Source organism: Oncorhynchus nerka, linkage group LG28 (assembly GCF_034236695.1).
Source record: "Oncorhynchus nerka isolate Pitt River linkage group LG28, Oner_Uvic_2.0, whole genome shotgun sequence".
Taxonomy (NCBI): domain Eukaryota; kingdom Metazoa; phylum Chordata; class Actinopteri; order Salmoniformes; family Salmonidae; genus Oncorhynchus; species Oncorhynchus nerka.
Genome location: NC_088423.1, coordinates 12,749,859 through 12,773,710, shown reverse-complemented (window position 1 = coordinate 12,773,710; position 23,852 = coordinate 12,749,859). Strand labels below are relative to the sequence as shown.

The 23,852-nt window shown below is 46.6% G+C and overlaps 1 protein-coding gene across 1 annotated transcript in view; it reads right to left on the bottom strand.

The window, feature by feature from the left end:
* LOC115121076 (BAH and coiled-coil domain-containing protein 1-like) overlaps window positions 1-23,852 on the bottom strand; it is a 105,541-nt gene that overhangs the window by 41,977 nt on the left and 39,712 nt on the right. The window contains 8 exon segments of the mRNA XM_065012643.1: window positions 608-1,882; window positions 5,038-5,371; window positions 6,416-6,609; window positions 7,741-7,863; window positions 8,013-8,309; window positions 8,529-8,908; window positions 8,910-10,641; window positions 14,533-14,646. Of these exon segments, the coding sequence (XP_064868715.1) occupies window positions 608-1,882; window positions 5,038-5,371; window positions 6,416-6,609; window positions 7,741-7,863; window positions 8,013-8,309; window positions 8,529-8,908; window positions 8,910-10,641; window positions 14,533-14,646 (4,449 nt within the window).

Below are 23,852 nucleotides of genomic sequence, written 5' to 3'. Positions count from 1 at the left end.
AGGAAGGCCGCCACAGATCGATACCTTCCTCCCGCCCTCCCGCCACACACAAAGCTGTGCCGCACCTAATAAGTATTTCCACTTAATTCTGTCATCAGGAAGGAATTACACAGAACATTACATGGCTTTTATAAATGATAAGAAGAAACAAGGACAAATGGAGAAAAGCACAGCCAGTGTGGTTCATCAGGGATAACTTAACAGCTTATACACACGCACACACAAGTGTAAATAAAAACATCTTCTCTCAGGGGGACAAGGGGAAAATATCAATTCTTTAAAGTAGAACTGTTTTAAACAAGAGCTTCTAATTAGTCAAGCTACACTCCAGAGCCTGAGGGAGGGAGGGAGGGAGGGGGGGGACACTAACATTATTGTATTGTTTCTCTCTCCTATCTATCCATTTACCCTCTCCCCCTCTCCTCATACATCCCCCTTTCCCATACAAATCCACCCCATCTCCCCCTCTCCCCCAACTACATCTCATCCTCCAGGGAAACATTTGATCTTTGGAGTTGAACAGAGAACATAGGAAGGAAGCTACACAGTCAGTGTGTGTGTGGTGTGTGTGAATGTGTGTGCTCTCACACATTTTCCCTCCACTCACCTCCTGTTGCTCTCTCCTTCTCCCTGTTCCTCTGCAGTATCCCCAGCTCAGCCAACTCTCCCAGTATCTCCATGCCTCGGTGTGGGAGTGGGCGTGGGGCAGGCAGCGGTGTGGTGGAGGAGGGGAGCATAGCGGGGTAGCGTTCATCCCGGCTGGCACACAGCGCCGCAGCGATGAGAAGCTCCAGACTCCAAATGCAGGGATCATCACTGAGGGTAGAGGATGCTGCTGGAGTTGGGGCAGGGGTTGGGGTTGGAGTTGGGGCTGAGGGTGGGGCTGAGGCTGGGGCTGGGGTTGGGGCTGGGGCTGAGGCTGGGGGTGGGGCAGGGGTTGGGGTTGGAGTTGGGGCTGGGGGTGGGGTTGGGGCTGGGGCTGAGGCTGGGGCTGGGGTTGGGGCTGGGGGTGGGGTTGGGGCTGGGGGTGGGGCTGAGGCTGGGGCTGGGGGTGGGGTTGGGGTTGGAGAATTCTGGGGGCTGCTTAGTAACTCCACAGAGGCTTCACTCTGACTCCTCCTACCCCCCTTCTTCTCCTCTACGTTCTCCTTCTTACCCTTCTCTCTCTCCTCCTTCTCCTCTACGTTCTGCTCCTTACTCTTCTCTCTTTCCTCATTCTCCACTACCTCCTCCTCCTTACTCTTCTCTCTCTCCTCCTTCTCCTCTACCGCCTCCTCCTTGCTATTCTCTCTCTCCTCATTCTCCACTACCTCCTCCTCCTTACTCTTCTCTCTCTCCTTCTTCTCCTCTACATCCTTCTCCTCCTCAGTACAATCTGGTATGTGGTTATTTTTCAACTCTACTGAGCTTTCCTCCTTCTCCTCCTCTTTCTTCTCCTCTGCTGGTTGTGAGTCTTTCAAGCCAGCTGGCTGAGCCAGGCTGCCCACAAAGACCTCTCCTTTCTGGGCATCCTCAGATGCAGAGATTGGAGCTGGAGCTGTGGCTGGGGATGGGTTTGAAACTTGGGCAGGACAAGGCACCATTTCAGGGGTCTTCACTCCAAATAGTGGGGGCTCAGATACTGATTGCCCATCCACCTCTGCTCCTTCTTGTTCCCTTTCTACAACTCCACTGGATTCTACAACTGTGCAGCCGTTCTCCTTCTTCTGTTTTCCCGCATCCTCATTCTCCACAATCCTTGTGGTGTGTGGGCAGAGCTTAGGGCAGGGTTCAGTTGGCTCCACCTCTAGATCAGCATGTTCAGCAAATCGAGCCTCCTCTAGGGAAGGATCAGCCTTGTAACGCATGGCGATTTCTGGATAGGTGTAACCTGGTGGAAGATCTAAGACAGAGAAAGAATATAAATGCCTTAGGTCAAGACTAATAATTAATCAATCAATCAGTAAGGCAACAGAGAGCTAGAATAGTTGGGGACATGGCTACAGTAAGTGTACAGGCAGCAGGAGATAGGGAATCCCAGCAGTTTGTGTGTGTGTGTGGGGGTATTGATGACACCCTGCTGTCTGGTTGTGATTGCAGTGCAAACCCTGTCACCACCCAAATCTGTTATTGATGGTATCCCTCCGCCCCCTCACAACGCCACCAGAGACATGCATATCCTTCAGCCTACTGTCTTTCAAGGACCTCTGCAAGATAAGGAGGGTCTGTCTGAAATGTCTCTGACCTCCCACATATAGTATACACACACACACACACACACAGACACACACACACACACACGTAGACACATAGACACAGGCACACACACACATACATTCACACACACACACACACACACAGAGACACACACACATAGACTATGTGTCCATCCTTGCTTCAAAAATTATTTGCAGAACAACAGGCTTCACAGGCCTTCTCCTGGGGTGTAGGGGTTTCTTATCTTTCCTACAGCTTCATACCCTCTCTCCTGGGGTGTAGGGGTTTCTTATCTTTCCTACAGCTTCATACTCTCTCTCCTGGGGTGTAGGGGTTTCTTATCTTTCCTACAGCTTCATCCTCTCTCCTGGGGTGTAGGGGTTTCTTATCTTTCCTACAGCTTCATCCTCTCTCTCCTGGGGTGTAGGGGTTTCTTATCTTTCCTACAGCTTCATCCTCTCTCTCCTGGGGTGTAGGGGTTTCTTATCTTTCCTACAGCTTCATACTCTCTCTCCTGGGGTGTAGGGGTTTCTTATCTTTCCTACAGCATCATCCTCTCTCTCCTGGGGTGTAGGGGTTTCTTATCTTTCCTACAGCTTCATACTCTCTCTCCTGGGGTGTAGGGGGTTTCTTATCTTTCCTACAGCTTCATCCTCTCTCTCCTGGGGTGTAGGGGTTTCTTATCTTTCCTACAGCTTCATACTCTCTCTCCTGGGGTGTAGGGGTTTCTTATCTTTCCTACAGCATCATCCTCTCTCTCCTGGGGTGTAGGGGTTTCTTATCTTTCCTACAGCTTCATACTCTCTCTCCTGGGGTGTAGGGGTTTCTTATCTTCCTACAGCTTCATACTCTCTCCCTGGGGTGTAGGGGTTTCTTATCTGTCCTACAGCTTCATCTCTCTCCCTGGGGTGTAGGGGTTTCTTATCTGTCCTACAGCATCATCCTCTCTCTCCTGGGGTGTAGGGGTTTCTTATCTTTCCTACAGCTTCATACTCTCTCTCCTGGGGTGTAGGGGTTTCTTATCTTTCCTACAGCATCATCCTCTCTCTCCTGGGGTGTAGGGGTTTATTATCTTTCCTACAGCTTCATACTCTCTCTCTTGGGGTGTAGGGGTTTCTTATCTTTCCTACAGATTCATCCTCTCTCTCCTGGGGTGTAGGGGTTTCTTATCTTTCCTACAGCTTCATCCTCTCTCTCCTGGGGTGTAGGGGTTTCTTATCTTTCCTACAGCTTCATACTCTCTCTCCTGGGGTGTAGGGGTTTCTTATCTTTCCTACAGCTTCATACTCTCTCTCCTGGGGTGTAGGGGTTTCTTATCTTTCCTACAGCATCATCCTCTCTCTCCTGGGGTGTAGGGGTTTCTTATCTGTCCTACAGCTTCATACTCTCTCTCCTGGGGTGTAGGAGTTTCTTATCTTTCCTACAGCTTCATACTCTCTCTCCTGGGGTGTAGGGGGTTTCTTATCTTTCCTACAGCTTCATACTCTCTCTCCTGGGGTGTAGGGGTTTCTTATCTGTCCTACAGCGTCATACTCTCTCTCCTGGGGTGTAGGGGTTTCTTATCTGTCCTACAGCTTCATCCTCTCTCTCCTGGGGTGTAGGGGTTTCTTATCTGTCCTACAGCTTCATACTCTCTCTCCTGGGGTGTAGGGGTTTCTTATCTGTCCTACAGCTTCATACTCTCTCTCCTGGGGTGTAGGGGTTTCTTATCTGTCCTACAGCTTCATACTCTGTCTCCTGGGGTGTAGGGGTTTCTTATCTTTCCTACAGCTTCATACTCTCTCTCCTGGGGTGTAGGGGTTTCTTATCTGTCCTACAGCTTCATACTCTCTCTCCTGGGGTGTAGGGGTTTCTTATCTGTCCTACAGCTTCATACTCTGTCTCCTGGGGTGTAGGGGTTTCTTATCTTTCCTACAGCTTCATACTCTCTCTCCTGGGGTGTAGGGGTTTCTTATCTGTCCTACAGCTTCATACTCTGTCTCCTGGGGTGTAGGGGATTCTTATCTTTCCTACAGCTTCATACTCTCTCTCCTGGGGTGTAGGGGATTCCTCTCTCAACACCTCTACTTCTATCTGGTCTCCACCTTTCTTTCCATATCCTTCTTTCACACATTCTCTATAAATGTTTATCTCTCCCGCTACTCCTCTCCCTCTCTTGCTTTCTCTCTCGCACACATTTTCACTCTCCCTCCTCCTTCCCTCTCTCTCACTCTCTCTCCTTCTCTCCCTCCTCTTTTATCTCAGTAGTAAATGGAGGCTGGTACAGACCATAACCTTGGGAACAGATGAAATGTTCCAGTGTTTCTTGTCTCTCCTCTACAGAGCAGAGGGAATCAGGGAAAAGACCAACTCTGTCTATCCTCTTGTGTCTGTATTTTAGGGGGTGTTGATGAATACTATATCAGACATAAAGACACAGCACAAGAGAGAGAGCCAGAGACTAAAGCTGAAGAGGGAGTGCCTGTGGTGCATATTTGTGAGTAAAATGAAGAAACTGAGAAAGCTGGGAGAGAGTGTGTGACAGGGTCAGAGTGCGTGGGCTACTTGTGTGTGACAGGGTCAGAGTGCGTGGGCTACTTGTGGGTGACAGGGTCAGAGTGCGTGGGCTACTTGTGGGTGACAGGGTTGGAGTGCGTGGGCTACCTGTGTGTGACAGGGTCGGAGTGCGTGGGCTACTTGTGTGTGGCAGGGTCAGAGTGCGTGGGCTACTTGTGTGTGACAGGGTCAGAGTGCGTGGGCTACTTGTGTCTGACAGGGTCAGAGTGCGTGGGCTACTTGTGTCTGACAGGGTCAGAGTGTGCCAGGAAACATACAGCTCAGACATCATCCATCCAAACTCACCTGGTTCTAAGGATTGTGGGTAATCCTGAGGCGGCTGCCCCTCTCCTCTTTCCCCTCTCTCCACTACTTTTGACAGGTGTGAGGGCGCGGGGCTTAGAGCTGGGGATCTCGGGGCTGCAGCCGCAGGGCTGGGGGCGGCGTTTAGAAGGTTCTGGGGGTGTGGTCTCCTGGAAGGGGAGTGGCAGCAGGGTGATTGGTGGCTGCTAGGCTCCTGTGAGGGAGGGGTAGTCTTGGAGGGAGGGGTGTGGGAGAAGAGCTTAGCAGCACGGGAGGTTCTCGAGGTCTCATGGAGAGGACGGTCATCAATGGTGATAGTGGTTTCCTCTGCCTTCCTCTATAGGGAGGTGGAGGGGAGTAGAGAAAGAAATGTAGAGGGATGGACGAAAGGAGATGTGGGAGAGAGAAAAGAGGGGGGAGAGACAGAGGGGAAATAAGTTAGGTCTGTTTTGAGCCCATGAGAAGAGCCACGTATTCCTTAAAAACCCTTACCATCATGTTAGGAACACAGTGGGGCTTCTTGGGCAAACGCCACAAGCTAGTACAGACCTTTACAGACAGCCAAAGGTCATTGGCAATCTGCTAGGATCCTTTGTCTCTTGACAAACTTTCTCTTTAAAAACTAAAAACCTGTTTTTTCCCTTTCTCTATTTTGAAACGTCCCTGGCTCTTGTGGTTGAATATGCTACTGAATATGCTGAAGATGGTGAAAGCATGAACTCTGGGTTTGTTTCAGCATGTTATTTCCTAACTTCCTGATCCACGTGTGCAGACAGTTTCACAACATCATGACTGTTGGTCATGGTCATGAGGGAACCTGCAGTGTAGAAAGATCATTTGGGTTACTGTTACTGGGAGCAAAAGTAACTGGGTTTAAGAGTATTCTCTCCATTAAAGGTTGCACACAAGTGTTGAGAGTGTATGTGTTGCCTTTGAGTAGTGTGTGTGTGTGTGTGTTTATCTGTGGGTAGTGTGTGAGTGTTACCCTTGAGTAGTGTGTGTGTGTTTACCTGTGAGAGTGTATATGTGTGCGTGTGCGTGTGTGTGTGTGTGTGTGTGTGTGTGTGTGTGTGAGAGAGAGAGTGTGTGTGTTTGCCTGTGAGAGTGTGTGTGTTTACCTGTGAGAGTGTGTCTGTGTTTACCTGTGGATAGTGTGTGTGTTTACCTGTGGATAGTGTGTGTGTTTACCTGTGAGAGTGTGTGTGTGTTTACCTGTGAGAGTGTGTGTGTGTTTACCTGTGAGAGTGTGTGTGTGTTTACCTGTGAGAGTGTGTCTGTGTTTACCTGTGGATAGTGTGTGTGTTTACCTGTGAGAGTGTGTGTGTGTTTACCTGTGAGAGTGTGTGTGTGTTTACCTGTGAGAGTGTGTGTGTGTGTTTACCTGTGAGAGTGTGTGTTGTCGGTGTATGTGCTCCATGGCCCTGTGTTGTTGTTGGTGGTGGTGGTGCTGCAGGGCATAGAGCTCCTGTTGTCGTAGGAACGGAGAACGGGAGTAAACAGAGTGATGCTGCATGTGGGGTGACAGGCCTCGGGCTCCATAGACCGAGGGCCACAGAGCTGACTGCTCCATCACATCTAGAGAGAGCAAGAGAGAGAGAGCGAGAGAGAGAGAGAGAGAGTTTGCAATTTCTGGAGGCCTGTTTTCACTTTGTCATTGTGGGTTGTTGTGTGTATATTGATGAGGAAAGGGATGTATTTGGTCCATTTTAGAGTGGGGCTGTAACGTAACAAAGGGTGGAAAAGGGAAGGGGTTTGGAATACTTTCCGAATGCACTGTATTTGCACATAATATTACATTTGAAATGTCTTTATTCTTTTGGAACTTTTGTGAGTGTAATGTGTACTGTTTTTTTATTGTTTATTTCACTTTGGTTTATTAACTATTTCACTTGCTTTGGAAATGTAAACATATGTTTCACATGCCAATAAAGCCCTTTAAATTGAAATTGAATTGAGAGAGAGAGAGAGGATCTAACTGTGTTGTTTCTGTCAGTGTGGCCTCAGCCTTGAGCCTCAGACATCTCTCTCTCTCTCTCTCACTCTTTCTCCCTCTCCCTCTCTCCCTCTCTCCCTCTGCCTCTCCCACTCTCTCTCTCTCTCTCTCTCTCATGGTTGTGTCTTTATGTGCATGGCAAGACACACATTCCCATACATCCCATCAGACGCACACACACATCCCTCCGTGGCTGCCACTGCCGTTGCTGGGAACCTTTGTTCTGTGAGATTAACCTGATTGGGCTTAAGTTTCCCTGGGGAAGGGTTCAGTGGATGCACTTCCCCTCTCTGTAGGAACTCCCAAGGAGCGAGGCAAGAGAGCAGGCAGATAATTACATTTCACAGCCTGTTTGCAAAGGAGCAGCAACACACACACGCCACTATCATCTGACTAGGCCATACCTCACACACACCGCAAAATTCCACCACATAGGAACACACACTCATCCCACACACTCATACACTGCATCTCTCTGTCTGTAGCTGAACCATGAGAAGAAGTGCCATCTCTCTCCCTGTGTTTTAGTATCATTAGCTAATCATAGTAAAATGGTTGACTAAGTCTCTGTTTTTCATGGCTCTGATAATGGGTAATCTGATAATTATGCAAACCATTCTAATGGAGGTTCATCTTCAGCGCTGGCTAACTGGCTGAGTGTGTGTGTGTGTGTGTGTGTGTACAGGGCCTGCATGTGTGTTTGTGTGTCTTACCCAGGTGGTGGTGTGCAGGCTCAGAGGGCAGGACCACCAGGGAGCCAGAGGGGTCCTGGGACAGAGGCAGGCCAGGGCCGAACCCTGGGCCCAAACTCTGGTGCAGCGCAGCATGGCTCAGACCTGAGAGACAGAAAACACAAGATTTGAACATGAACTTTGGGTTTGTTTCTGCATGTTATTTCCACACTTCCTGATCCACGTGTAAAGACAGTTGCACAACATTGCGAGCGTTTGTCATGGTCTGTGGGGAAACTGCATGGTCAGCTCACCATATGAATGGCCCATCCAGAGGGAGGGACTTCCAGTCCGCTGCATCCAATGGTGGTGGGAGTGAGCAGAAGGGTCTCCACCTAATTGGCTGGCCCCGCCAGGCACCAGAAGGTGAGAGGTCAGGTCACCATGGCAACTGCTGGATGGGTGGATCCTGGCAAACTCCACTCTCTCCTGGCTTTCCCTGATGAGGAGTTCTCTGTCTCGGTCAAGGTGATGAAGGCTGAGCTGCTCCTCAGTCATCCTCTTCCTCTCTTCTGCCTCCCGGCCCAGCGGGTACACAGACCGAGACACACCTGGCAACATACAAAGAGAGGGTTTAGAAAGCAGATATGGCAACCTTAAAACAAAGCTAACCTAGCAATGTCAAAATTCATAATTCATAATCCATAAGTAATGCCAGACTTCTAACACAATGCAGCTGTAGAAAAAGTTGCAAAACCATTAAAAAAATGTTTAGATAGTGAAGTTAATATAAATACAGAGACATACAGATACACAGATTCAGCTCTCACCTTTCACACTGGGCAGCACCCTGCCCTGTCGGCTGTGTCCTGGGGGGGTGTCTGATGGGTGTTGGGGGGGCTCTCTCTGCCGGGCGACCGCCACAGCTATACCCACAGGTGGCTGTCGTACCTCCCCCTCCCCGTGTGTCTCCCCCGCCTCCCTTCTACCTCTCCCCCCTCCATCCATCCTCTCTCCCTCGCTGGTGGACCCTCTCCTGGGTGGTAGGGGCTGTTTGGGGGGCTCCTGAGGGGTGCTGGATCTACCCCCCTTCTCGCCCCCCGGCTTCAGGCAGCCCAGCCCCCCGAAGAGACTCCTCTGGGAGAGCATCAATGGCTGCTGGGAACTGTAGTTCATCAGGTTCTTCATGGCGCTGCTCTCTCCTTCTGGGTGGGGAGGAGTGGGAGGAGGGATGAGGTGCTGTCTTACAGTGCTGTTGATCGTGGTGGTTTTGAGTCTTGTTATCTGGGTAGGACTCTGTGTATGGGGAGATCCTCCTCTCGTCTTCTTGGGGACCCCTCGGTATCCCCCAGGGGTGCAGCGTGGGGGGAGTTTGACCCCTGTACCCCATGACAACACCCTCACTCTTCTGATTCTGCTTCCCCCCCTCTCTCCCCCTCTCAGTCCCTGATCCATCAGAACCCGACCCGCTTCCATGACTACTGTGCCGCTGGTGCAGTATCCTAGCAACCTTCTGTCCCTCTCTCTGGGCACCTCCACTCCCCCCCAACCCCCCCTTTCCATCAGGAGGACCTGAGTGTGAACAGTCCCGGAAGGGCGGGGTGCTGGCGTTGGGCCCAGTCTTGGTGGCTTGGTGCCCAGGCCTGGGGTGAGCACTCTGGGCTTCCAGAGGCAGGGAGGCCCAGTAGACCTCTAGGACCTCCAGGTCTCCCCTGGAGGAAGAAGCCTCTAGGCTGCAAGAGTGAGGCCCAGACTGGCGGTTAGGGTTATGTGGCTGAGGCTGGGAGTTGGGCTGGGTGTTCTGGCTGTGGTGTTGGTTGTAGTTGTGGTTCTGGTTCTGGTTCCAGTCCGGGGGCTTGTCTGCCTTGCAGTAGCCCAGCTGCTGCTGTGGCTGTGGCTGCTGCGTCTGGGACGGTGGCTTCCTCTGGCAGCTACTAGACTGAGGACGATCAGGACGAGGATGAAGAGAAGGAAGACTTTCACTAGATCCTCCTCCTCCCCCTCCGCTGTTCTCTGCCCCTTTTCCACCCTTATCTCCTCCTCCTCCTCCTCCAGCACCATGGCAGTCAGGGGACCCCATGTCCCCTAAAGGCCCGACTGAGGGGATGTACGTTGGGCCAGAGACTTTTACCTCCCTCCCGGATACTCTGTCTTTAGGATGGGTGAGGGTGAGTGGGGCGGGGGCAGGGGGGCAGTAGAACTCAGGGTGAGGGTGATGGGGGTGATGGGGGTGGTGCAGCCAGCCCCCTCCCACAGCAGGGCCCATGTGTAGGGGTGGAGGAGGGGGCGGGGGCATGGAGTAGGAAGCCATGGCATGGGGGTTGTGGGGTCCCATCATGGCTGCTCGACGCAGACAGTCTGACGAGGAGGAGGGGAGAGTTTCGCTTATCCTCATCTCCCCGCTCACCCGCCCTTCCTTGGAGCATCGCCTCGTCCCCCCACTACCACTCCCCTGGGGTCTGCTACCCCCTCCACTCCCACAGCTGTTCAGGGACCCGTCCTTGGACACAGAGTCTCCGTTGGATAGTTTGCTAAGTTGAGCACAGTTGTGTTTGGAGCCCTGGTTTGCGGGGTCGTCCCTGTATTCTGTGGGCAGGTTGGGGGTTTTGTGTCTGTGGTCCTCCTCACCCATGTGAGTGGGGAGGGAGTGGGGTTGAGAGAACGGATGACGCGGATCTTGATGGTGTTGATGATGATGTCTCTCTTTGCTCTCCTGGTGTCTCTCTTTGCTGATGGATCTCTCTTTCGACACACTCTTTTCCACCATCCCCAGTTCCTTGGAGCTCTTTTGGAGACCCCCTCCACCTCCCCCTCCCCCAGAGTCTGTTTCTCTGCTGCAGGACCCCAGAGGATGTCCGGGGGCAGTCCTAGACAGTGGCGGAAGGCTGTGATTGGTTGAGAGAAGAGGGGACTGGGACGTCAGGCTTCGCAAGTAGAAATGATCTGAAAATAAATGACATAGTTTAAATATTATTAATGCGATAAAATGCTAATTAATGTGATTTTCTAGATTTTTGTTTTAGATTCCGTCTCTCACAGTTGAAGTGTACCTATGATCAAAATTACAGACCTCTACATGCTTTGTAAGTTGGAAAACCTGCAAAATTGGCAGTGTATCAAATACTTGTTCTACCAACTGTATATATTTGGAAAATTAAATAATATTTTTAAAAAGAGGAAAAATCTCTGTCTCTCAATTCAATTCAAGGGGCTTTATTGACATTGGAAACATATGTTTACACTGCCAAAGCAAGTGGAATAGACCAACAAAAATGTAAAAAGTACATATTACACTAACAAGTTCCAAAATAATAGACATTTCAAATGTTAAAGTACAAAAGGGAAAATAAATAAAAATAAGTAAAGGTTTGTATTCACGATGGTGTTTGTTCTTCACTGGTTGCCCTTTTCTTGTGGCAACATGTCACATATATTGCTAATGGGATTGCACACTAGATAAGGGATTTTATCCAAATTGAGTTCTTTGTGGATCTGTGTAACCTGACGGAACTATGTGTCTCTATTATGGTCATACATTTGGCAGGAGTTTAGGAAGTGCAGCTCAGTTTCCATTTCATTTTGTGGGCAGTGTGCACATAACATGTCTGCCTACGATGTGCTTTCTCAATAGCAAGACTTTGCTCACTGAGACTGTACATAGTCACACGCTTTCCTTTAAGTTTGGGTCAGTCACAGTGTTCAGGTATTCTGCCGCTGTGTACTCTCTGTTTAGGGCCAAATATCATTCTAGTATGCTCCGTTTTTTTGTTAAATCTTTCCAATGTGTCAAGTAATTATCTTTTTGTATTCTGATGATTTGGTCGGGTTTAATTGTGCTGCTGTCCTGGGGCTCTGTGTGGTCTGTTTGTGTTTGTGACCAGCTTGCTTAGGGGACTCTTCTCTAGGTTCATCTCTCTGTAGGTGATGGCTTTGTTATGGAAGGTTTGGGAATCGCTTCCTTTTAGGTGGTTGTAGAATTTAAGGGCTCATTTATGGATTTTGATCATTAGCGGGTATCAGCCTAATTCTGCACTGCATGCATTATTTGATGTTTTACATTGTACACAGATTTGAATTTGAATTTTAAATCTGCATGCATAGTCTCAATTTGGTGTTTGTCCCATTTTGTGAATACTTGATTGGTGAGCAGAGCCCAAACCGTAAAGGGCAATGGGTTCTATAACTGATTCAAGTATTTTTAGCCAGATCCTAATTGGTATGTCAAATGTTATGTTCCTTTTGATGACATAGAATGCCCTTCTTGCCTTGTCTCTCAGATCGTTCACAGCTTTGTGGAAGTTACCTGTGGCGCTGATGTTTAGGCCAAGGTATGTATAGTTTTTTGTGTGCTCTAGGGCAATGGCGTCTAGGTGGAATTTGTATTTGTGTTCCTGGCAATTGGACATTTTTTGGTACACCATCATTTTTGTCTTACTGAGATTTACTGTCAGGAACCAGATCTGACAGAATCTGTGCAAAAGATTTAGGTGCTGCTGAACTCCTTGGTTGGGGACAGAAGCACCAGATCATAGTCAAACAGTAGACATTTGACGCTGTCGTTCAGTAATTTGGTAAAAAGTCCATTTGACATTTGCAGAAATGTAGAAATCTGCTGTTAATGTTAATGCAGAGAATTTCCCCAAGTTTGCTGTTGACGAATATTCCACGGTAGCTATTGGGGTCAAATTTGTCTCCACTTTTGTGGCTTGGGGTGATCAGTCCATGGTTCCAAATATTGGGGAAGATGCCAGAGCTAAGGATGATGTTAAAGCGTTTAAGTATAGCCAATTGGAATTTGTGGTCTGTATATTTTATCATTTAATTGAGGATACCATCAACACCACACTCCTTTTTGGATTGGAGGGTTTGTATTTTGTCCTGTAGTTCATTCAATGTAATTGGAGAATCCAGTGAGTTCTTGTAGTCTTTAATAGTTGATTCTAAGATTTGTATTTGATCATGTATATGTTTTTGCTGACTGTTCTTTGTTATAGAGCCAAAATGATTGGAGAAGTGGTTTATGCATACACCTCCGTTTTGGATAGATAACTCTTCGTGTTGTTAGCTTAGTTTGTTCCAATTTTCCCAGAAGTTGCTTTCATGTTTTATTTATTTATCCTTTATTTCACTAGGCAAGTCAGTTAAGAACAAATTCTTACTTACAATGACGGCCTACACCAGCCAAACACGGACGATGCTGGGCCAATTGTGCGCCGCCCAATGGGACTCCCAATCACAGCCGGTTGTGATACAGCCTGGATTCGAACAAGGGTGTCTGTAGTAAGGCCTCTAGCACTGAGAAGCAGTGCCTTAGACCACTGCACAACTCAGGAGATTCTATTGATTCTTCAATTGTCACACCCTGATCTGGTTCACCTGTCCTTGTGATTGTCTCCACTCCCGCCAGGTGTTGCTTATTCTCCACAGTGTATTTATCCCTGTGTTTCCTGTCTCTCTGTGCCAGTTCGTCTTGTATGTTAGTCAAGTCAACCAGTGTGTTTTTCCCGTACTCCTTTTGCTAGTCTTACTGGTTTTGACACCTTCCTGACTGGACTACTGTCCCGCCTACCTGACCATCCTGCCTGCCCTTCGGTACCTTTCGGATGATATCAATTACGTTGAGCTGATTTCTGATGTGCTGTTCCTTCTTTTACCGTAGTGTATTTCTCTATTGTTTTAGTTATTCACTATAATGAAGGCGTAGACTCAGGTTTTCCGGGTCTCTGTTTTAGACTCAGGTTTCTCAATTTCCTTCTTAGGTTTTTGCATTCTTCATCATGCCATTTGTCCTTGTTCATTTTCTTTGGTCGTCGGCTTCAAATTTGTATTTGATAGGGAAGCTGAGAGGTCAAATATACCGTTAAGATTTTCTACTGCCAAGTTTACACCTTCACTATTACTGTGAAATGTATTGCCCCGGAAGTTGTCTAAAAGGGATTTAATTTCTTGTTGCCTAATAGTTTTTTGGTAGATTTCTACACTACTTTCCTTCCATCAATAGCATTTCTTAATATTACTCAGTTCCTTTGGCTTTGATGCCTCATGATTGAGTATTGCTCTGTTGAAGTAGAATGTGATTTTGCTGTGATCTGATAGGGGTGTCAGTGGTCTGACTGTGAACGCTCTGAGAGACTATGTTGAGGCCAGTTATGAAGTAATCTACAGTAATGCTGCCAAGGAATGAGTTGTAGGTGTATGTACCGTAAGAGTCTCCTCAAAGCCTCAAATTGACTACCACACTACTTTCCTTCCATCTATAGCATTTCTTAATATTATCCACTCTCTCTCACACACCCATATCTCTCTCTCACACACTCTCTCTCTCACACACACCCACTCTCTCTCACACACGCACACCTCTCTCTGTCTCTCTCTCTCACACACACCTCTCTCTCACACACACACACGTCTCTCTCTCGCACACCTCTCTCTCTTTCACCCACACACACACACACATCTCTCTGTCTCTCTCACACACACATAGAAACCCCTCTCTCTCACACACCTATTTCTCTCTCTCTCGCAGTCTCTCACATACACAACCGGTGTGAAATGGCTAGCTAGTTAGCAGAGTGTGCGCGCTAATAGCATTTCAATTGGTGACGTCACTCGCTCTGAGACCTTGAAGTAGTTGTTTCCCTTGCTGCGGCTTTTGTGGAGCGATGTGTAACGATGCTTCAAGGGTGACTATTGTCTATGTGTGCAGAGGGTCCCTGGTTTGAGCCCAGGTAGGGGCAAGGAGAGGGATAGAAGCTATACTGTTACACATACACACCTCTCTCTCTCTTAAATAACTCTCTCTCTGACACACCTCTCTCTCTGTCTCACACACACCTTTCTGAGTGTCGTAGAAGCGGTGCTGTCCGTAGAGAATGCTGCTGTTGCTATGGTGATCCAAGGAGCTCATGGGAAGAAAGGGGGAAGTCAGACCTGAATACCGGGGATACCCTGAGAGAGAGTGAGGAGGGGGGAGAGAGATATAGGAGAGCGAGGAGAGGGAGAGACCAAAAGAAAGTGGGAGAGATAGTTAGAGAGAGGGTGGAAGTGAAACAGGGGAGGGAGGGGGAGAGAGAGATGTTAAATTAAATGTAATTTTGACATTAGGCCTAAATGCCACCAACATGATTATCCCCATCATTTACAGCAGATACAGCGGTGACAACAACAATACCAGAGAGTAACTGACAAGAGATGGGTATTTTTCAGGATGGACTTTGCTTATACAAAACAAGTCTGTGTTTTTATCTTCAGGATGCTCAGCCTATAACCCATTTCTTTGGAACGCCGTTAGGGTATTTGTGTGTCAAAAACAATACACGTCAAATAACACTATTTGACGTGTCAAATAAGCTTTTCATTTGACAGGTTAAATCACAAAATTATATTATAGAATGTCGTGTGTGCTGAATTTGCACGTGCAAGCCAAGCTCCACCACTACGATCACAAGTACTGTCAAAGCTCTACAAAAAATAAAAGTCTGCAAACAAGCACACACCTGCCACAAACGATGTGTTTACAATACCGCGTTGGTAATAAGCCATTATTTGTTCGACTGAATGGGAAAACGTCTGTGTGCATTTGAAATAAGATCAAACGGGCAGGATCAAAAATGTAAGCAAATATCTTTGATACATATGTTATTATCAACTTCTGGGGTAGCTAGCTAGCTAGCTTTAGCTTGGTACCTAGCTAGCACAAATCCAACCAGCCTGAAAACAATGACCAGGAGAAACTTCAGTCATTTTCAATATTCTTAGCAATGATTTAGGAATCCATGTGAGTAAGTATTAGTTAGGTAGCCACATGTTGTTAAACTTCAGTTCATGAAAATAACTAGCTGTAAATGATGGGGATAATCATGTTACTTAATTAACCCTGTTGCCCAAAGCTAATGTTATAAGCAGCCAACAAGCTTCCTCTGGCTAGTGAGGCTTGACTGAACTGGGTTATGTGTTGTGAAGCTAGCCACAATAAGGATTAGCCACAACAGTGGAATTGCGGTTGGCCTTCAAAATTAAAGTCCCTCTTAGAAACTGACAGAAGATTACAATTGGTGGAATCATGGAATATTTAGACTAGGTAATGTTAAACAACATTGGAGTGTGTAATGTGGAGCAATTAAATTAGGTATTAGTCTACTTGGTGACACCCACAGAACACAACTGTAAAGAGTTTACACAAATATTAGCGTTGTAGCTCTTATCAGGGACTTTGACTGAGGGACATCACCTGACCATTCAGCCTATTGTGCATATTGTCAATCAAATTGCACGGTAAAGCTTTACCTGAGGATTGGAGATCAATGAAATTGGATATTAGTCTACTCAGTACCCAAGTGTTTTTTTCCCAACTTCCTCCTCAGAGTTCTGACTCCAAAACATCCACATTGTATTGTTTTTCCTCTGGAAAAGTGTTCAACACACATAGTAGGTTGACTGGTACAAAAAAATGTGGCTCAAATCAGTGGTTTCAGATTCCTGCCATAAGAGCTGTTCTCTGGGTATACAGTGCCTTGCAAAAGTATTCATCCCCTTTGGCGTTTTTCCTATTTTGTTGCATTACAACCTGTAATTTAAATGGATTTTTATTTAGATTTAATGTAATGGACATACACATAATAGTTTAAATTGGTGAAGTGAAATGAAAAAAAATACTTGTTTCAAAAAATTCAAAAAAATTCAAAATGGAAAAGTGGTGCGTGCAAATGTATTCACCCTTTGCTATGAATCAAATCAAATCAAAGTTTATTTGTCACGTGCGCCGAAAACAACAGTGAAATGCTTACTTACAGGCTCTGACCAATAGTGAAAAAAAGGTATTAGGTGAACAATAGGTAGGTAAAGAAATAAAACAACAGTAAAAAGACAGGCTATATACAGTAGCGAGGCTATAAAAGTAGTGAGGCTACATACAGACACCGGTTAGTCAGGCTGATTGAGGTAGTATGTACATGTAGATATGGTTAAAGTGACTATGCATATATGATGAACAGAGAGTAGCAGTAGCTAAAAGAGGGGTTGGTGGGTGGCGGGACACAATGCAGATAGCCCAGTGTGGGAGCACTGGTTGGTCGGCCAATTGAGGTAGTATGTACATGAATGTATAGTTAAAGTGACTATGCATACATGATAAACAGAGAGTAGCAGCAGCGTAAAAGAGGGGTTGGGGGGGTGGTGACACAATGCAAATAGTCCGGGTAGCCATTTGATTACCTGTCCAGGAGTCTTATGGCTTGGGGGTAAAAACTGTTTAGAAGCCTTTTTGTCCTAGACTTGGCACTCCGGTACCGCTTGCCATGCGGTAGTAGAGAGAACAGTCTATTACTGGGGTGGCTGGGGTCTTTGACAAATTTGAGTGCCTTCCTCTGACACCACCTGGTATAGAGGTCCTGGATGGCAGAAAGCTTCGCCACGATGATGTACTGGGCCGTACGCACTACCCTCTGAAGTGCCTTGCGGTCGGAGGCTGAGCAATTGCCGTACCAGACAGTGATGCAACCAGTCAGGATGCTCTCGATGTTGCAGCTGTAGATCCTTTTGAGGATCTCAGGAACCATGCCAAATCTTTTTAGTTTCCTGAGGGGGAATAGGCTTTGTTGTGCCCTCTTCCCGACTGTCTCGGTGTGTTTGGACCATTCTAGTTTGTTGTTGATGTGGACACCAAGGTTCTTGAAGCTCTCAGCCTGCTCGATTACAGCCCCGTCGATGAGAATGGAGGCGTGCTCGGTCCTCCTTGTCCTGTAGTCCACAATCATCTCCTTATCTTGGTTACGTTGAGGGATAGGTTGTTATTCTGGCACCACCCGGCCAGGTCTCTGACCTCCTCCCTATAAGCTGTCTCGTCGTTGTCGGTGATCAGGCCTACCACTGTTGTGTCGTCTGCAAACTTAACGATGGTGTTGGAGTCATGCCTGGCCATGCAGTCGTGGGTGAACAGGGAGTACAGGAGGGGACTGAGCACGCACCCTTGGGGAGCTCCAGTGTTGAGGATCAGTGTGGCAGATGTGTTGCTTACCTACCCTCACCACCTGGGGGCGGCCCGTCAGGAAGTCCAGGATCCAGTTGCAGAGGGATGTGTTTAGTCCCAGGATCCATAGTTTAGTGATGAGCTTTGAGGGTACTATGGTGTTGAATGCTGAGTTGTAGTCAATGAATAGCATTCTCACATAAGTGTTCCTCTTGTCCAGGTGGGAAAAGGCAGTGTGGAGTGCAGTAGAGATGGCATCATCTGTGGATCTGTTTGGGCGGTATGCAAATTGGAGTGGGTCTAGGGTTTCTGGGATAATGGTGTTGATGTGAGCCATTACCAACCTTTCAAAGCACTTCATGGCTACGGACGTGAGTGCTACGGGTCTGTAGTCATTTAGGCAGGTTGCCTTTGTGTTCTTGGGCACAGGGACTATGGTGGTCTGCTTGAAACATGTTGGTATTACAGACTCAATCAAGGACATGTTGAAAATGTCAGTGAAGACACCTGCCAGTTTGTCAGCACATGTCCGGAGCACACGTCCTGGTAATCCGTCTGGCCCCACAGCCTTGTGTATGTTGACCTGTTTAAAGGTCGTACTCACGTCGGCTACGGAGAGCGTGATCACACAGTCGTCCGGAACAGCTGATGCTCTCATGCATGCCTCAGTGTTGCTTGCCTCGAAGCGAGCATAGAAGTGGTTTAGTAAAGTTTAGGCAAGTCTGGTAGGCTTGTGTCACTGGGCAGCTTGTGGCTGTGCTTCCCTTTGTAGTCTGTAATAGTTTGCAAGCCCTGCCACATAAGATGAGCATCAGAGCCGCTGTAGTATGATTCAATCTTAGCCCTGTATTGACGCTTTGCCTGTTTGATGGTTCGTCGCAGGGCATAGCAGGATTTCTTGTAAGCTTCCAGGTTAGAGTCCCGCATCTTGAAAGAGGCAGCTCTACCCTTTAGCTCAGTGTGAATGTTGCCTGTATTTATGGCTTCTGGTTGGGGTATGTACGTACAGTCACTGTGGGGACGACGTCCTCGATGCACTTATTGATAAAGCCAGTGACTGATGTGGTGTACTCCTCAATGCCATCGGAAGAATCCCGGAACATGTTCCAGTCTGTGATAGCAAAACAGTCCTGTAGTCCAGTCCTGAAGCCCCTAAATAATATCTGGGACAACCAACTACCTTCAGAAGTCACACAATTAGTTAAATAAAGTCCACCTGTGTGCAATCTAAGTGTCACGTGATCTGTCACATGATCTCAGTGTATACACCTGTTCTGAAAAGCCCCAGAGTCTGCAACACCACTAAGCAAGGGGCACCACCAAGCAAGCAGCACCATGAAACCCAAGGAGCTCTCCAAACAGGTCAGGGCGGAGAATTACAGAATTACAAAAAATCAAAAGATTTTTGTCAAATTAACAAATTATTATATTTTGTTGAATTAATATAACAACATTCCAACCTCGTTTAGCATGCTATTCATTAAATTGTGGCATAATTCCACTATTTGTATTCATTTGCTTCACTGTCAATAACATACTTTTATTTTGCAGTCGAACCGCAAATTCCACTATCCACTATTGTGGCTAATCCTTATTGTGGCTAGCTTCACATAGGTGGGTCCGACTACCGTTAATCAAATAAGAACTGTCTTATAAATTAGGGGTATTTTAGATGATGAAACCTACAGTTGAAGTTGAAGTAGAAGTTGGAAGTTTACATACATTCATTTAAAACTTGTTTTTCAACGATTCCACAAATGTCTTGTTAACAAACTATAGTTTTGGCAAGTCGATAAGGACATCTACTTTGTGCATGACACAAGTAATTTTTTTCAACAATTGTTAACAGACAGATTATTTCACTTATAATTCACTGTATCACAATTCCAGTGGGTCAGAAGTTTACATACACTAACTTTACTGTGCCTTTAAACAGCTTGGAAAATTCCAGAAAATGTCATGGCTTTAGAAGCTTTTGATAATCTAATTGACATCATTTGAGTCAATTGGAGGTGTACCTGTGGATATATTTCAAGGCCTACCTTCAAACTCAGTGCCTCTTTGCTTGACATCATGGAAAATTCAAAAGAAATCAGCCAAGACCTCAGAAAACAATTGTAGACTTCCACAAGTCTGGTTCAGCCTTGGGAGCAATTTCCAAATGTCTGAAGGTACCACGTTCATCTGTGCAAACAATAGTACGCAAGTATAAACACCATGGGACCACGCAGCCATCATACCGCTCAGGAAGGAGACACGTTCTGTCTCCTAGAGATGAACGTACTTTGGTGAGAAAAGTGCAAATCAATCCCAGAACAACAGCAGAGGACCTTGTGAAGATGCTGGAGGAAACAGGTACAAAAGTATCTATATCCACAGTTAAACAAGTCCTATATCGACATAACCTGAAAGGCCACTCAGCAAGTATGAAGCCACTGCTCCGAAACCACCATAAAAAAGCCAGACTACGGTTTGCAACTGCACGTGTGGACAAAGATCATACTTTTTGGAGAAATGTCCTCTGGTCTGATGAAACAAAAATAGAACTGTTTGGCCATAATGACCATCATTAATGTTTGGACAAAAAAGGGGGAAGCTTGCAAGCCGAAGAACACCATCCCAACCGTGAAGCACGGGGGTGGCAGCATCATGTTGTGGTGGTGCTTTGCTGCAGGAGGGACTGGTGCACTTCACAAAATAGATGGCATCATGAGGTTGGAGAATTATGTGGATATATTGAAGCAACATCTCAAAATTTGAAAAAGCTGAAAAAGCGTGTGCGAGCAAGGAGGCCCTACAAACCTGACTCAGTTACACCAGCTCTGTCAGGAGGAATGGGCCAAAATTCACCCAACTTATTGTGGGAAGCTTGTGGAAGGCTACCCAAAATGTTTGACCCAAGTTAAACAATTTAAAGGCAATGCTACCAAATACTAATTGAGTGTATATAAACTGGGAAGGTGATGAAAGAAATGAAATCTGAAATAAATAATTCTCTCTACTATTATTCTGACATTTCAAATTCTTAAAATAAAGTGGTGATCCTAACTGACCTAAGACAGGGAATTCTTACTAGGATTAAATGTCAGGAATTGTGGAAAACTGATTTTAAATGTATTTGGCTAAGGTGTATGCAAACCTCCGACTTCAACTGTAGCTAGATACAGTAGTTATCTGGCTAACTATAGCTACTGATACAGATGATGTTGTTTTGCTATGTTTTTGGGAAAGAACATTGTTTGCATCCATCAGCTAGCTAGATGTTTTAATGAGCAGCACTGTCCAGAGCTCGGGGAAGTGTGGCCTCAGCAGGGGGTGAGGGGATATTTATGTGTAAACCAAACATTTCTGTCACCATGCAGCAGACACAACACACAAACCAGACATACACACACATCAAACACATGCAAACAAGTACACGATGTGTGTGTGTGTGTGTGTGTGTGTGTGTGTGTGTGTGTGTGTGTGTGTGTGTGTGTGTGTGTGTGTGTGTGTGTGTGTGTGTGTGTGTGTGTGTGTGTGTGTGTGTGTGTGTGTGTGTGTGTGTATATGTGCCCTCTCACAGTTGGTTTCCCAGCTGGTTAATTGGCAGCAGTTAAACATTTAATGGTGGTGGCCAAAGTAGACAGCACTCCATAAAACTCATCCTCCACATTCCTCAGATGCACAAAACCACCAACATGCTGGTCCCACTCAGCATATGTGTGTGTGTGTTTTAACAACCATTGAATCTAAATGGCAACAATTACCCAAAAGGCTCCATCAGCCATCTAGAGGCAATCACAAACTAATGGTGATAAACAGAGAGAAAGAGGGAGAGCGAGAGAGACCAAAGCCATCACCTACAGAGAGATGAACCTGGAGAAGAGTCCCCTCAGCAAGCTGGTCCTGGGGCTCTGTTCACAAACACAAACAGAAGCCACAGAGCCCCAGAACAGCAACACAATTAGACCCAACCAAATCATGAGAAAACAAAAAGAGAATTACTTGACACATTGGAAAGAATTAACTAAAAAACTGGGCAGACTAGAATGCTCTTTGGCCCTAAACAGTTAGCACACAGTAGCAGAATACCTGACCACTGTGACTGACCCAAATTTAAGGAAAGCTTTGACTATGTACAGACTCAGTGAGCAATAGCCTTGCTATTGAGAAATGCCGCTGTAGGCAGACATGGCTCTCAAGAGAAGACAGGCTATGCGAACACTGTCCACAAAATGCTGCACTTCCTAACCTCCTGCCAAATGTATGACCATATTAGAGACACATATTTCCTTCAGATTACAAAGATCCACAAAGAATTCTAAAACAAACCCAATTTTGATAAACTCCCATATCTATTGGGTGAAATATCACAGTATGCCATAACAGCAGCAATATTCGTGACCTATTGCCAGAACAAACACCATTGTAAATACAACCCATATTTATGTTAATTTATTTTCCCTTTTGTACTTTAATTATAATATGACATTTGAAATGTCTTCATTCTTTAACAAACATTTGTGACAGTAATGTGTACTGTACATTTTGTTATAGTTAATTTAATGTTTATTATCTATTTCACTTGCTTTGGCAATGTAAACATATGCTTCCCATGCCAATAAAGTCCCATAAATTGAAATTGAAATGTAATTGAGAGGGGGGGGGCGAGCGAGAGAAAGAGAGAGCGAGGGGAGAGAGGGGGGACAGAGAGAGGCGAGAGGGAGAGATAGGGGGAGAGAGGAGAGAGATAGAAGAGAGAGAGAGAGACAGAGAGAGAGAGAGAGAGAGAGTGAAGAGTGAATGAGTGAGTGAGTGAGTGAGTGAGTGAGTGAGTGAGTGAGTGAGTGAGTGAGTGAGTGAGTGAGTGAGTGAGTGAGTGAGTGAGTGAGTGAGTGAGTGAGTGAGTGAGTGAGTGAGTGAGTGAGGGGGAGAGAGAAGGAGGGAAAAGAAAGTGGGAGAATATGGGGTAAGAGAAAGATAGGGAGAATGAGAGATGGGGGGAACATAGAGAGATAGGGAGAATGAGAGATGGGGGGAAGAGAGAGGGGGGAGAATGAGATATGGGGGAAGAGAGAGAGGGGAGAATGAGAGATGAGTGGAAGAGAGAGGGTGAGGGAATGAGAGAGGGAGAGAAATGGAGACATGGTACCTGCCAGAACAGTTTGAGAACTCTGTCAATAAAAACTATAATCTGTGGGGACAAGGACAGGTGTTTGACTGAGAGTGTATGTGAGCGAGCATGGTGTTTTAGTGTGTGTGTATGTAGTGTCCAGGCTCTCCTCTCTGTGCTAGCTGTGCTCCACTCTCTGGACTGAAGCCAGATGGCAATCTGCCTACTGGGGCTCCCTGGATTGGATTCTTCAAAACAATCATTTGTGTGTGTGTGTGTGTGTGTGTGTGTGTGTGTGTGTGTGTGTGTGTGTGTGTGTGTGTGTGTGACTGACTGACTGACTGACTGACTGACTGACTGACTGACTGACTGACTGACTGACTGACTGACTGACTGACTGACTGACTGACTGACTGTGTGCGTGCATTTGTTCACACACACACACACACACACATACTTCAAAGGTGAGCCACACAGAGATTAAATTGCTCTCTCTCCTCTCTCTTTTTCTCCTCTCTCCCGCTTCCCCTCTCTCTCAATCTCCTCTCTCTCTCTCTCTTTTTTCCTCTCTCTCCCTCTCTCTTTTTCTCCCCTCTCTCTCTCTGTCTCTCTGTCTCGATGGTCTCTCTCTCCCAATTCAATTCAATTGATGGGCTTTATTGGCATGGGAAACATATGCTAAAATTGTCAAAGCAAGTGAAGTAGAAAATAAACTAAAGTAAAATAAACAATAACAATTAACAGTAAATATTACACTCACATAAGTTCCAAAAGAATAATGATGTTTCATATTATGTGCAAATTGTTCTTGTGGCAACATATCACATATTTTGCTGCTGTAATTGCACCCTATGGTATTTCACCCAATAGAAATGGGAGTTCATCAAAATTGGGTTTGTTTGGGGCCTCCCGGGTGGCGCAGTGGTTAAGGGCGCTGTACTGCAGCGCCAGCTGCGCCACCAGAGACTCTGGGATCGCGCCCAGGCTGTGTCGTAACCGGCCGCGACCGGGAGGTCTGTGGGGCGACGCACAATTGGCCTAGCGTCGTCCGGGTTAGGGAGGGTTTGGCCGGTAGGGAAATCCTTGTCTCAT